The 15,057-nt window shown below is 34.6% G+C and overlaps 1 protein-coding gene across 5 annotated transcripts in view; it reads right to left on the reverse strand.

Annotated features, from left to right (window-relative positions):
• Nucleotides 1–15,057, reverse strand: part of tafa5 (TAFA chemokine like family member 5) — a 180,563-nt gene that overhangs the window by 80,884 nt on the left and 84,622 nt on the right. For all 5 annotated transcript variants that reach the window (XR_001478998.2, XR_011190089.1, XR_001479000.2 and 2 more), the window contains exon 2: nucleotides 1,181–1,330. Coding sequence is in view for 1 of the 5 variants with exons in the window: in XM_015352543.2 (XP_015208029.1) it covers nucleotides 1,181–1,330 (150 nt within the window). In the remaining 4 variants the exon portion in view is untranslated. The remainder of the gene's footprint in view (nucleotides 1–1,180; nucleotides 1,331–15,057) is intronic.

Genomic DNA, 15,057 nt, shown 5'->3' on the forward strand with positions numbered 1-15,057 from the left:
GACATGAATGAAAGCCAAGAGTCCTACAACTTGTGTGGGTGTCATTCTAATATTAATTGAAAGGAGGAGATTTTAGAACTTAAATCATTGAAATCTCATTTGTTCACCTGCTCTAGGGAACTAACATTTTCAGTCTTCTTTCTTTACTCTGATTGCCATGAACAAATGACAGAGCAATGGGAAAGTTACACAATACCTTGGAACCAGAAATAATTGATTTATGCTAAAATAGTACATGACAATCATATCCAAAATAAGAAAACAGCTGAGTACGTGAAATGACCCAACATAGACAAAAACAATTTAAACAAGAAACTTCAAAAGAACCATGACATCTTTATTCCTTATTCAAGGTTTATTCAATAAACAATAATTAATGGCTCTTTTAACCAAGCAAATGAATACTCTACATATAAAATGCATAGTCTTTTCAAAATGTAATCCTTTTCAAGCAATGAAACACTTGGATATTGTAGAAAAAAGGAAAAACAGGTCACATAAGAACTTAATGATATAATGATATAATTTTTCATTGTTCAGAAATCTCTTTAGAGGATACACCTATGGTTACATTTAAATTGTCATATGATAAGATTTCCGGGATAAAAAGTGTCAACATACTTTTGACAAATGTCTGGTAAATGAATAGATGTTGTTAAACATAATCAAAGATGTGTCTGGTATGGGAAATAGGTGGCTGCAATGTCTTACTCAAATACAGCTGGTGATACAGCTAGCACATTTCATTACTTCATACTCAAGAGTTGCTCTGAAGCTACCCTAACCTCGGATACTCAGATTTGAAGGTGTTTCATGGACATTAGTTTAACTGAAATGGAAATTGCAGAGAAAGGTGAAGAAACTTTAAGACTGCAAAAACATTTGGACCTAATTTGATCATGAGTGTGACAGAAATTTACACCATCACAGGTGTATATGTGTCCTACTTAGCTCTATTTGTATCGAAGGCACTTAATTTAATTGGAGAGGATTCAATTTTTATAAGCATTCAAATATTTACAACAGCCAGAATATAATATATGGAGAGACCTCTGAAAACTATCATTATAGACTACAGTGCATAATGATAAGCATTTCAATGAGATACCCAAATCCTTCACTTTTTACAGTGTTTCCCTGATTTGATATACTTGGAAGATAAACTTAATTTGCCTCTTACCATCAACACAGGCAGGTCTTGCTCTTGTTGTTCCTGCGATTTGCCCTTTTTTACATGCACATCGTGCTGTTTGCCTGGCTATAGTCCTCCGAGGCTGACTGCTATCCCTGTCCAAAGTGACAATTTCACAAGTACCAGCAGCCAGCTGACCTGGAAAAGGAAACAGCAACAGGTAACAATGTCAGATTATGTGTTCTAGGAAATCAATTATTGCAGAAAAGAGCCGTGGCCAAATGTCACAGCAGGTGCTCTGTGACAGATGGAAAACGAGACTGATGGATATATTAGAAACGAAATGACAACATGTGATATATAATATATATGTATAGTATATACAGAATATGGAGGACATGTCAAACCTGAGAAAACAGTCCAAGTGTATACTTTACTATATATTTTCTTCTTTAAAATTATAAATGCATACTGGGGTCATTCCTTCTTTACTTGATAAGAATGCCCGACAGACAGCATTTCTGTAAAAATGCTTCGTCCATTTCATTTCGTGTTAGACACTCACTATGCTTTCAATGTCATTCACACTAAAGGCGTCATTACAGTAAAAATCAATTAAAACAGTAAAACCTCAGTACCTTGAAGTTTCTGTGAATCCCAAATCTCCAAATGCAGGACTTAATACAGTATCTCAGGGGGAAATATGATGTGTTTCTGTGGGTTATGAAACACGCATTCCTGTAGAACGTTTTGGTTATAATTTTGTTATAAAGAAATAGCGTTAGTAATATTGATAATTAGTTTTTTTAATGAAAATGAGTACTGAAAACTGGGAAAGGATTGTTTTCCTCATATAATTAAAGTAAATGCATATGTAAACAAATTAGATCGTGGTTATTGTATTATAGCTTACCCCGAGTTTGTTTTTTTCATTCTTAGTAGAGAGCATTTTCTTTACTTTTTCCATCTTGTTTTTATTACTATTATAAATGCAGCACTACTGTACTATAATAGAGTCTATTACAGTACAGTAATAATAGAAAAGTATATTAAGTGCACTCATTCACTTTCCACTCAACCAACTCATTCTCCTGCGGTTTGTGTGATTTTCTTTTTTATAATTTCTTTTCTTATCCTTTTCCACGAGAACAGAGATAACTTAGGGGACCAAGGGAGTATTTTTTATTTAACATTTCTTTTATTTCACAGCACAACACTGAGTCACATACAGGCATCATTTTGATAACAGACCTACTCACAATGCACATCCAACCTTTTTGTGAAGGAAATTAAATAAAGAATAACCCATCATGCACTTTTTCAAAAATATGTTAACTAAGCTATGCCTTTCCTACAGAAACCAATGCAGGTTGAGCGGAAGAAGATGCTATCCAAGTGGGTGCCTGTGCTTTCTCTCCTACTCCGCACCCAGTGAATCGGCAAGTTTGGTCTGGGAATTCAGAAAAAGTGGTCACAAAATGTTTTGTGCAGATAGGTGAAATAACGCTTACAGACAACTGAAAATCAAGCTTTTTCTGTATACTACAGTATGTACATTTCCCCTTCACCACCATCTGCATAAAATTGATTTGATCCATTGTTCTTAACTAATGTAAAATCTTTATTATTGAAGGTAAGAAGGAAATGTCACAAAGCAACATGAGTGTCAAAATTACCTGTGTTGTTTTCCAGTATTTTTTTCCAGTGCCTTTCGATAATAATAATAATAATAATAATAATAATAATAATAATAATTATTATTATTATTATTATTATTATTATTATTATTATAAGGTAACACAGGAGAACAGAGAAATGAAGCCAATTATTAGGAGATTATTAGGAGGCCAAGTTTGATAAAGGCCAGAGGAAAATTCTGCAAAGATACCGGTGTAAAACCCCTACTCTTTTTGAAAAAATTAAAATTAGATGTAAAATACAAATTTCTAATTAAAAATGATAGGAATCAGTTACTGGTTGTATTGCTTTAAGTTTCTTTTTTACTGAATTCAGCATATGTATATACTATATATATTTTTGAAATTTGACTTGAAATTGCCAACTATTGCTTATAGATACAACACTTGAACCACACAGTGAAAATGAGGGCATGTGTATACTGTCCTCTGATTCTCCCTCCTATTGGATCCATCCCTCGTTTTGCAAGATGAAAACCCCACAGTGCTTTACAAGAGAGTCAGCACCAACTAACTTCAAGGTTGCTATCACTGCTGCAGCCAAATTCAAGGAACTGTGGACAGTCCAAGCTCAGTAGCCTACGGCATATTGTCATTCAAGCTTAAAATGACAGAGCCTCAATATACTCCTAAACTTGCTCTCCAAATTGTTGACATTATTGGTTAAAGCACATCTTATCACCTTTTTTAAGCCCGCTTGACAGTTTGAAAAATTGCACATAAACTTCCATCATAAAGCAATGGCTAAAGATCTCAGGGAAATTATTAAGAAAACAGTATATTTTTACCCAGAATACACAAGTTATCAATAATACAAATACAACTAATTTAATAGTAAATAAAAAAGTAAAAGATTTGCTTTAATCCTGCTATAAAACAACATCTCCGTTTGTACAGTGCATGATTTCTAGATAAGAAGTAACCTACTTTGTAAAAGTGCCAGAGAGACTCCCAAAGAACAAGATTATTATCTATTCTCCTGGTTTATTTCATCTAAGGGAGTCAAGGGTTTGGAGTTGTCATCATTTCATTTGGTTTACATTTCACAGTGCTGCACTTCACTGCATTAATCTTCTGAGCATCAAGGAATGAACTTAAACCTGTCTCATTAAATACAGTAGTGAATTCCCCTGTAACCTGCGAAATTAACAGGCAGCATAATGTGTTAATTTAGAAAGCAAGAAAATGAAACAAGTAAAAGAATAATGAAAAAGGCCATGTTTTGTGCATTCCTTAAAACCTAAAATCTGCAATATGCACATGATTAAGCACTGAGACCAAAATCAAAGAATGAAGAGGAACATTACATCTCTGTAGCTGAATATGTACCACCTAATCTTAAACTTAAATCTGTCATTTTTAGCAACCAAAGTGTTTTTCTAGTGTGTGGTGGATAAACAAAAGTTAAACCTTGGAACCTTGGAAGGTTGGACGATTTTGATGTGCTGGTTAGCTGTATTTATGATAATTACTAGTACAAAATGATTTGATATGAATCTATTTTTTTACTTATGTTTTTGTATTGTTTTTTATTAACATACAAAGGTAACCAGAAAAAAAAGAGTTGCCAGACATCTCAAAACCTCAAGTATTACAAATATAAATGAGTATAAAGTCTGTTATGTATCATACTTTTGCATCTTTACAGAGGGTATAATTCTTATTAGGTTCTTGAAATAATCCACCTCTCCCAGTATCTCTCAAAAACTTGAATCCTAAGTGTTTATTGAAAAACAAGGTAACTAAAGTTCTTGAGGTATGCAAATCACTTCTGCATTGACTAAATGCATATACTATAAATACAGATGATTAATCTAATGGAATCTGAAATTAAAGTGTCTTTATACAATACCGAGAAGCTTCAAAATTATGAATCACACTATAGCCAATACATTAAAAATACAAGGAAATCAGGACATAACCTGACATGAATCTGTAGTCTTTACTACAGGTTTGTATCATATTTTAAAAAACAATTCATAGCTAGAATCTGCAGTTATTACAAGGGCAATCTGAAATATACTTTTATAACAAATCTACTATTCATCTCTCTGCACAGGACCACACAGGCATACAAGGTTATTGCTACACAATGGGGCACTATCATTCTATACCTTTGTAACAGGGGCCATGGACAATTGCAAAAATGACATGAATGCTCCTAAACAAACACAAAAGAGTGTTTTCAATGCGCAAATGGTCTCACTTTTCTATGGTGAAAAAACAATAAAACAATAAAAACTTTAAATATAAAAGTATACATACCATTTATCTGAATAAAAAGTCTTCACTTGTGATCACGTATTTTTAAACAAAGTTTGCATTCTTAATCATTTAGATTCTAAACATTACTATACCATTATAAAAATAACCAAAAGGCTTCAATTGCAACTTCAAAGGAAATAAAGAAGCATTTACACATAAAATAGAAGGGAATGAAGGTAAGTATGAGAAAGAAAAGGAATGTTCTTTCAACAGCTTTCCAAAATAGTACCACTTCTTTTAACCTTAAGCACAGCATTTCATTAAGATTGACAATCAAATGATCACATATAAAAAAATGCACTTGCTTTGGGAAGTCAATTTGGCAAATAAATGAATAATACTAAAGTAAAGTTCATTTTGGGGAAGAAACTGTCCAACACTTCCTGTATTCATATGCTCATATTGCTATTGTATTAGCTTTTTTTTTCATTACTTGACTTTCTGTTACACCAGTACCTCCATTGACTCCTTATTGCTGCATGCGTCTGATTCAGATCTCTAGTTCTCACCTGCCATGTCTCAACCACTCTGCTTCTGCCTGTCTTCAGTTTTATCTCTCTCTGCAAACCCTCCCTCTCTCTCACTACTCCTCATCTTCCACCACACTTTCTGTAACACATCTGCATTCTACCAGAACTAAAGATTTTCATTCAGGCTGGCATATATAATACTTGAATAATATGCAATGTAAGGAAATACAACACTACTGAAACGACTTCTACTGAGGGTAGAAGTTTCAGAGAATAATCACTAATAGATTTATTTTCAGTAAAATTCCAGCCATAAATGAATGCAACAGAATTGATAAAAAGAGAGCTTTACGATAGGGTACTGGATACACAGGATAGAAGAAAGTGAAATTCTACCTAACAGATTAATGTTCAAATATGCATATGTATCCTACAGGTACAGTATATTTCACAAATTCAACCAACCAACTCTGTGTTATTTCTTTGTAAAACAACCTTCTAAAGGGATTAGAAGGCTGCTCTATTTTGCTTTGAATTCAAACATCCATGGTCTTCTGCAGTATGTACAGCATTTAAATGTTCAGGGACACCCACTTAAATATCCCTTTAAATGCAATAAGATCTATCAGACTTCATTTAATTGGAACAGAACAACTGTATATGATTATCGCAAAGCATATCTAGGTCTAGTAATTAGAAAGGCATGTCTCATGACAGATTTACATACAATTGAGTCTAAGGGATTTCTAATTTTACTTGATGTCCTTGTGTTCTTGCCCAGAGGCTATAGGGTATTATAAAGTCAACTCTATCTCTCTGCACTGCTAATATGGGAATAAGATTTTAAATAAATTTAACAAATTTCAGACAAAGGCTTTCAACTGATAAGACTTTTATTTTTGAGGAATCCTTTAATGTCTGACTTTTAGTTACTTCAGTGTCGTGAACAAATGCTAATTATAGTCTATAGTCTATATCTAATAAGTAATTTTCAGAACAGCATATTTTCAGCATTCATTAACTATAGTAATCTGCAAAAAGATAATATATCAAATAAGGGTGGTTAGCAGTATATAGTATATGTACTGTATGTATGTACATATGTTTCTAGACAAATAAAGGATAATGATTTTGAATATTAATTATTTATGCATTATTTTGATTAATTGATCTTTCATGACTGAATGTGATGATGCTGTGAAAATGCTGTGATATTCAGATTTATGCTTTGCTGATAAATTTGTGATTAATGTTTGTGCACAGTAAATACTGTAATACTAGTCTGTTAATCACAACTCCAATGCCAATCACTAAATCATGTGAACAACAGAACTTTGGCAGTGATTTCTTTGAAAGCATCATCTAGGGATGCTTTATAGTGAACAGCTGATTATTTCACTGGACTACATAAAAATAATAAAAATAAATAAATAAATTTAAAAATAAATCTCCAGCAACCAATTAACACTGAATTTACTATTTAAATTATTTCAGTTTAAGGTCAGTTTTAAAATCCTATTCTGTCTCAAAGTTTCCTGGTTAACACTAAGTCATATGGTTATGTACTGTACATACAGTTCATGTATGAACTTTTCAAGATGCATTAAAAATGCAATACATTAATACTGAATCCTATATATATAATACAATATTGTTCCATGTATAATACCTCTCAGTATCTAACATTTATAACTATATTCAGCTGTGAAAAAATGGTATATACAAACTACAAGAGAATATAGCTATATTTAATCTGATATTATTGTCTTCATAAATACAGTACAGCTTTTTAAGCTTGTTTGCTGAAGATTTATTTTTAAAAACTGTAGTCCATTAGCTTGAAACTCTTAATCAGCCATTTGATCATTTCCATTTTGGACACTAGAAAGGTCTAATACAATCCACAATGCACACTCAGAGATTTAATCTCTGTTCGTTTTTTTTTACATAAACACAGACATCAGGCATGTCTGAATAGCAATGCTGTATTATGGCATCTTCTGAAAATTGTTGCAGTACAACTGATACAGAGAGCTCTAAAAATTACCAATTATTTATTTGTAGTGACAGCCAGACACTGCAAGAAGCTTCATTGCTCTGTAGTGTATCCACTCCATACACCTTCCAGATCTTAGTGGCCCAATTTGGCAGGCTGTCTTGCTCACAATCGCTTTTCGTCTTGAAAACAATCAAAGCAATACAGTAAAAAATGCTAAAAAATGTCTTCCCATTTTCTTTCAGAACTTTTTATGCCCTTGATACTGCTGTGCTGCCTCTTACATAACCCGTCCAAACACCATCTGTAAGGGTCATGGCAACACAGAGCCCATTCCACAAGCATACCACTCAAGGTGGGTTGACACCCTCGATGAGACGCATTCATTCATAGAGTTCGCACACCTAGGCACAATTTAGAGATACCAATTAACCTAGTGATCATGACTTTGGAAGGTGGCAGTTTACAAGAACAACTCTTGCTGAGAGCTGCAGCCAGACGTAGCCTATCCCAAAAGCACAGGGCACGGGGTGGGTTTACGAATACATGACTGCTCTCCCACTCAGAGAGGCACCAGTCTATCATGTTTAACTCATCATTCAAATTCTTAAGAAAAATTAAGAAAAGATGTTCAAGTTACAGTATATACCTATTTGCCCAGTGTTTCTGATCTGCTGTGCTTAGATCCCGACTTCCTGAAGAGGCTGGAATCTCTATTTAATTAAGAAGTCCAGTGGTTTCTGTAATCAATAATGAAATATATTAAATTCTGCTGGATAGTTTCCAAAGTTCGGTTTGTAGAAGGATGTATTGCACTCCTCATCCTGCAGAATTAAAATGGAAGATACTCATGTAATGCTTTCCTGCCTAAGTCAAGGGAAAAGAAATATAGCAGAGATAACTGTAGCAGTCACAGCAGTAATACATTTCTGTATACAAGTCATGGGTAATAGATAAGTTTACATTTTATTGTACTTTTTTCTTCTGACTTTTTACTTTTACTTTTTCTTTATAAATATGTACACTATAAGTGGATTTGGTAAGGTATTAAATTATTATTATTAAAATATTAATGCCTTTTACACTTAAGGTGCTCTGATTTTTTAATTATTTAACTCAAATGAGATTTATTTATTTTACAACTACCACAAGTGTCACAGGAGCCTGTGGCTAGCTGTGGAGAGAGACCTCCGAGACAGGAGGACCCTATGCGTAGCGGTAGGATCAGAGCAAACAAGAAGGTTCAGTCCGGGTTCAAGGTATTGGGCGGGGTCAGAAAGAGACATAAGCCCTCAGGAAGCAGACGTGGGGTGACCTGGTGAGGCGAGCCTCTCGACAACTGATCCCAATATCGAGCGAGGAGGAAATATAATGCCGCAGACAACCAGACACACTGGAGTTCCCTCTAGATGTGGATGACATGACACAAGTGTTCATTTTTGTATTTTTGTATTACTGTTATCAATTTCAATCTTATTAAATTAGATAAATAACTAAAGAGTATCTGGATCATAATGCAACACAATAGTGAATTTTAAAACAAACATTTTGTTTCAGTGACAAATGTTGTGCAGGGTATGTCTCCATATAAAATCCTTTGTATATTATGAAACTATACTTCATTAAAAGCGTAAAATGTATTTTATTTTCAATAGCTATGCAACTCCTAGTTACATGTTAAACTGCTATGATTATGTTCAGAATATGGTAACTACATTTCACTCTGGAAATACAGTATACACAGTACACATGCAGTCACTTCTGCCTAATGCAGGGCTAGCTAAACCAATCTCTGCCAGCAGCTATATCACTCTGCAACTCACAACTGGCAACCCACTGAAGCTAAGCAGGTGTGAGCCTGGTCAGTACCTGGATGGGAGAATTCCTGGGAAAGGAATTCTCCCATCCAACTAAAGTTGCTACTGGAAGTGGTGTTTGTGGGGCCAATAGGAGGTGCTCACCCTGCAGCCTGTATGGGTCCTAATGCCCCAGTATAGTGATGGGGACTGGTGCTGTCCTTCAGATGAGATGTAAAACCAAGGTCCTGATTCTCTGTGGTCATTAAAAATCCCGGGGTGTTTCTCAAAAAGTGTAGGGGTGTTACCCTGGTGTCTTGGCCAAATTTCCCATTGGCCTTTACTATTCATAGCCTCATAATAATCCCCATCTATTTCAACTAGATGGGGATTCATCACTCTGTTCTCCTTCCCACTGATAGCTGAGGTGTGGTGAGTGTACTGGCGCACTATGCCTGCTGTCACATCATCCAGGGGGGCCTACACACTGGTGGTGGAGGGGAGTCCCCAGTAAAGGAATTTGAGTGGTGTGTCCAGAAAAGCACTACATAATCGTTAGGAATTATTATTATTACATGCATACATTTTTAATTGTGAAGATTACTTAAACTGCTAACTTGTTTCTCTCATCTTATACACATATGAATATATAACACTGCATTTACTCTGAAAATCACCGACAAGTAGATTATGCGGCAATCGCTAGAAACAATACAGACTGTACATCAGTATTGCATGCTTTACACCAGGTTACAGGATGCTTTAATTTGATTCTATCCCATTTTTCTTATAAAGCCTCAATATGCAGGATGTTAAGGACCTAGTTGCTGGTGTCTGAGCCTAGTTGCCATAAATCTGTCAAGTAGGGTTCCACGGTATAACTGTCATACCTTAATCTTGCAAGATAGCTAGATCCCAGAACTAGTTCAATATACAGTAACAGTCAATTACTAGAACTAGAGTTTTGTAATAACCATACAGTCCTGCCCAAACCATCCGATTTGGACCTCCTATTTGATTGGTCTGTTGTACATAACTATTAGCACATATCCATGCCACATACACTGACATCCATCAGGATGGCTCCACTGCTGGGAAGTCCACCTTAGAAGGAATTCCAACAAACAAATGACACAAAGGTGTAATTTGTATGATAAGTAGGGCATTTTGGATTCTTTCTAGGATTTTCACCAGGCTGGACATTCAACTGTCTAAATCACCTCATCACCTGCACCCAATCAGCTCTCTAATTAGCTACTTTAGTGTTTTGCAATAGTTAGACACTCAAGTGTCTTTACAGTTACAGTAAACTAAGAATAATTAATCAAAATTATGCTAAAAACAACAGACATTCACGTTCCATATTCTTAACTCTTCAAAAAACAGGCAGTGAATGAAAAAGGAAACACACAAATTAAAAGTCACTTCACAGTGTATTGCACCACCATATGCAGCCTGTATAGTCTGTAGGCACTGTGGCTTAGTGTCTATCAACCTCTGAAATTCAAATATGTTCTAACCATCACCCTCCTTCTGACAATGAGTTCTCTCTTGCAGATGTGCTAAAACCATATAATACAAATATATACCTAAATATGACTTACTCGTTGTCTTATGATACTGGTTTTTATATGGTGTGTTTGGACACAGGAACTAAGTATTTTAAAAGATAAAGTCAGCATAATAAGAATGCAGAGCTGGGTTAAGGTGATAAAATAGAAGCTGATCTACATAATAAGTACTACATGCCATAACAGCATATGAGCCCATTACTGTATATACGGTAAGCATGTATATATAAGTATATACTGTACTGTATGGAACATGAGTGTACAGGACTCCCATACTTTAGACCACAACTTTTGTCATAATCAGTTCACAGACAGAACTATAAATATTAGAAGGTCCACAGTAGAGCAACAAAATTCTCCAGGTCTTAAGGAGATCAGTTATGAGGTCAGGCTGAAGGATACCAATACCAGATATGAGACAGGGAATCTTCATTTAGGATTTTAAAATTTAAAAGGAAACAACAAGCGGAATCTCAACAGTTATTTCCAGTTGAGTTCCAAAGGCAGAATGTGGGAATATAACAAGAAACTGGCTAAAAGTTTATAAGATATTATCAAAAATATATATTTACAGAGTGTGACTTCAGAAGAAGGCTCCACATCCAAAACACTGTTTTTTTCTTTTACTTTTTAGTGTGGAATTAAACTTTACTTGTTCCTTTGTTGCTTTCATGCTGACACAGCTCTCCATCGTATCCTGTTCTCATCAACTTTTCTTTATTTCTTATACCAAAAGTGGCATAAAAATAACAGAGTGACCCATACCTGCTCATTGGTTCACACTGTGTATGGGAATATTTGTGCAATTTTGTTAATTGGTCCAAAACCCAAGTAACAGCACTGTAACCTTAAGAAAGTTTTTGAGTTTTTGAGGGAGCTTATCCACTCTTAGCCTTACCTCTCAGAATTTACAAGGACTAAATAAATTTTCTCTGAACATTTGTTTTACTTCACCTAGAATAAAAAAAAAGTTTTTATTTTTTTATTGATGACTGAAAACTACTGCATAGATATACTGTATCTGTCGCCAAAGGTCAAGTAAAATCATTTGATATGAAAACTGTGGTAGTATACTTACTCTTCAATATGGTTAGAAATAAAAGTATTTTAAATGGCAAAAAATAAAAACATGCACATCTTGAATTTGTTAATTATCACTTCATACGTTTGCTGTAAATAAACAAATATGAGCTGATAGTGAAACTGCACAAATATATTCACCTTATTTGAGTGCCTTATAATTATTTATGGCCTCAGGAAATTCATTCTAAATCTAAAGTTACAGGATTTTCCTACCTAATCCTTTTTGAACGTAAAACATTATAGCCTCATGGACCCAAGGGAGACAAGAGTGTGTCTTCTGTTGCTAAGCAAAGTATTTGCAATTTATCTTCGACCTTAGCTGCATATAAGCAATAATCACTACTGCCTGAAATATATTGGAATGAAAGTACATGAGACCATTCATGGTACTTCATCAGCATGCAGGAGGCAAACAGAGTGACTGCAGTGATTGAATACAGACTCAAACTACTGGCTTTAATCTCCATCTCATTCATTCGTCCTTTGCTTTGGCACAGCTGTATGATAAACACACTGACATCCTTTCTCATTCACCCATCAGTCCAATTTCACAAATACTGGATCTGAGCTTTGCATTCAAAAGAATCCTTAAAGTCAGTGCATCATCTTTGGATGTTTTGAAACATACAAGTAATAACATGCAAGTAATAGCATGAAACTGCTTAACCCCCTAGTACCATCAACACAAGCACACTGCTTTAAAACTGACCTATAACTCAATATTAAAGCCTGTAAAGATGCAGACAGAACAAGCAACATTCTATTGAAATTAAAGTATTATTAACAGAGTAGAATATTAACCCATATTACAGTTTCAGAACTTCTGGAAGTAATTATTTATTTTATTAAAAAAAAGAGCAATATTCAATGCAATGACTATGTAGAGTTATGAAGAAAGCAGAACCAAACATACAGTATAAGCTGCTACCATTATGGCACATATCTAGTTTTTAAACATTTAAATGTATAAAATGATTTTGGTGATATGTTTTGGATCAAATTACTTTCTTTTTTTAGAGAAAATGTAAGTATGCATGCTCAGCCATGGAGGGTGCTCTGATACACAGAATTGTGAACATCAGCTCTGGCAACATTTGAAAATGAAAGTCCAAAAATATTTTGCGAAAAGCTTTAACATTAAGTCCAAACAGAAACTAAAATATCATAGATGAGAAGTAGTTAAAAAATAACAAAAGATTGGAAGGCACCACCTTTTCTTTGAAGAAACTAGTTTAATATGATCTTTACCAATAGGTGACCAATAGGTGTGCCTGCAGGGTAAGTGATCTGTCTGGAGTGATCTAATACTGAGATCCAGTTAAAATATTTTAGTTGTAAAGGTTAGTCTCATTGCCAGTATCATATAAACAACATCTTACAGCCTGTTGTCCTTCAACTGTTCCTACAACATGGCACACAAGGAATCACTTTTCTAACAACCAGGTATCCAGGGGCTTTCTGTGCCAATCAGTACATATCAGGAACAGACTTACACAAGACAGTTTCTCAGTTAAAAACATGCAGTAAAACCTCAAGACAAGCAGATGAAGAATCCATAAGTATAGAAGGATTACAGTGTAGGGACAAGGTTCAAACAAGAAATACAACAATCGGTTTTAGTGCAACAGGAAGTGGCAAAACGGATCCAAAATTACCATACAATAAGTCTAAGTGGAAAGTGTTTCCTCAGTGTCAAGGAAAGATTATTTTGAGGTATGATGAAGAGCAACAAAATGTGTACCTCTGTGAGCTCTGCAAGAGAACTATCCCCATGGTCTGGAGCCTGTCTTCTTTTCTAGTTTCCCTAAAAAAATTCTACCTAGACCTGTGTGAATGTCCCATCTGCAGGTCATGGCAGGGTTCCACATCACACGCACCAGGGTTGCTCAAGGATTCCTATGAACACACGGTTTTTTAAGTGCTGAGCTGGCCTTCATGACTGTCCAACATGAACCAAGCTGAACACTTGGCAAACACTTGGCAAAAACCTCCTCATCCACAGACTAAGTTGTCGCAGACCTTGCCGAATCATTGGACCGTTACTCCCACAAGCATTTGTAAGACATGTGCGATAGACGATGCCCTGCAGTCTTCAGTGTACCAGAACACAGCCCACAGTAATGTGGACCATGGCTGACTTATTGCATCGATAACCTTAGTAAAGCCATGTACAGTATATGTTCTATGAACTCATATTTTTAATTTTTTTTTGTGGTTTTATTGACTGAAATTGAAACAGGTTTGTTTCCTTGGGGTTCTATAAAAATATAAACATTTAAAAAATCTAACTCATATTATTTGTGACTTTAACTACTGTACATTGCAGGGATCGAAGTAATTACGTCGTTAATGACTATTTTCACTTTTGCTTATCCTCAGTGCAATTCAAATGACAAATACAGTATGTTAATATAATGATGTATTCGAATTTTTAAATGAAGGTACAATTCTGTTTATAACGTAATGTAAAATAGTTATCCGAGCTTATGTCATCTTGCTGAATGCAGCCTTATGACTCGACTGACAGAGTGATGTACTGTATTTGTGAAGCATCAGACAATGGCAACCAAATCCATATCTTGGTATAAGTATAGTGGAAATGTATATTTAAAACAACATACAAAGAATTAATGGAATAAGGAATAGGTTTATTCCATGCTGAAAAAAAGAAGAAACAAAACACTACGTTTCGGCCATGGAGCCTTCTTCAGTTGTCATTGAGAGCATTATGGATACCATATATGTATTCTTTACTTAGTGAATCATCTGCTCATAATAAATACTTTTAATTCATGAATCTTTGGATTTATGTTGAGAAATTGCTTTTCAAATTATTTTCTTTTTACTTATATTATGTATGAATGTATATAATTCTTGTGAGCTATTCATGAAAATGTATGATCAATTCCTAAATGTGGCAGAAGGTTAATTGACAGAAGATGAGCAAATAGAATGTTTATTCTGTTATCGCTATATACAGATTAAGTGTTTCATTCTTTTTGGATTTACATCCCAAATCTATTTCCAAAGTCAAATATTGAGGATAT

Source organism: Lepisosteus oculatus, chromosome 7 (assembly GCF_040954835.1).
Source record: "Lepisosteus oculatus isolate fLepOcu1 chromosome 7, fLepOcu1.hap2, whole genome shotgun sequence".
NCBI classification, from domain to species: domain Eukaryota; kingdom Metazoa; phylum Chordata; class Actinopteri; order Semionotiformes; family Lepisosteidae; genus Lepisosteus; species Lepisosteus oculatus.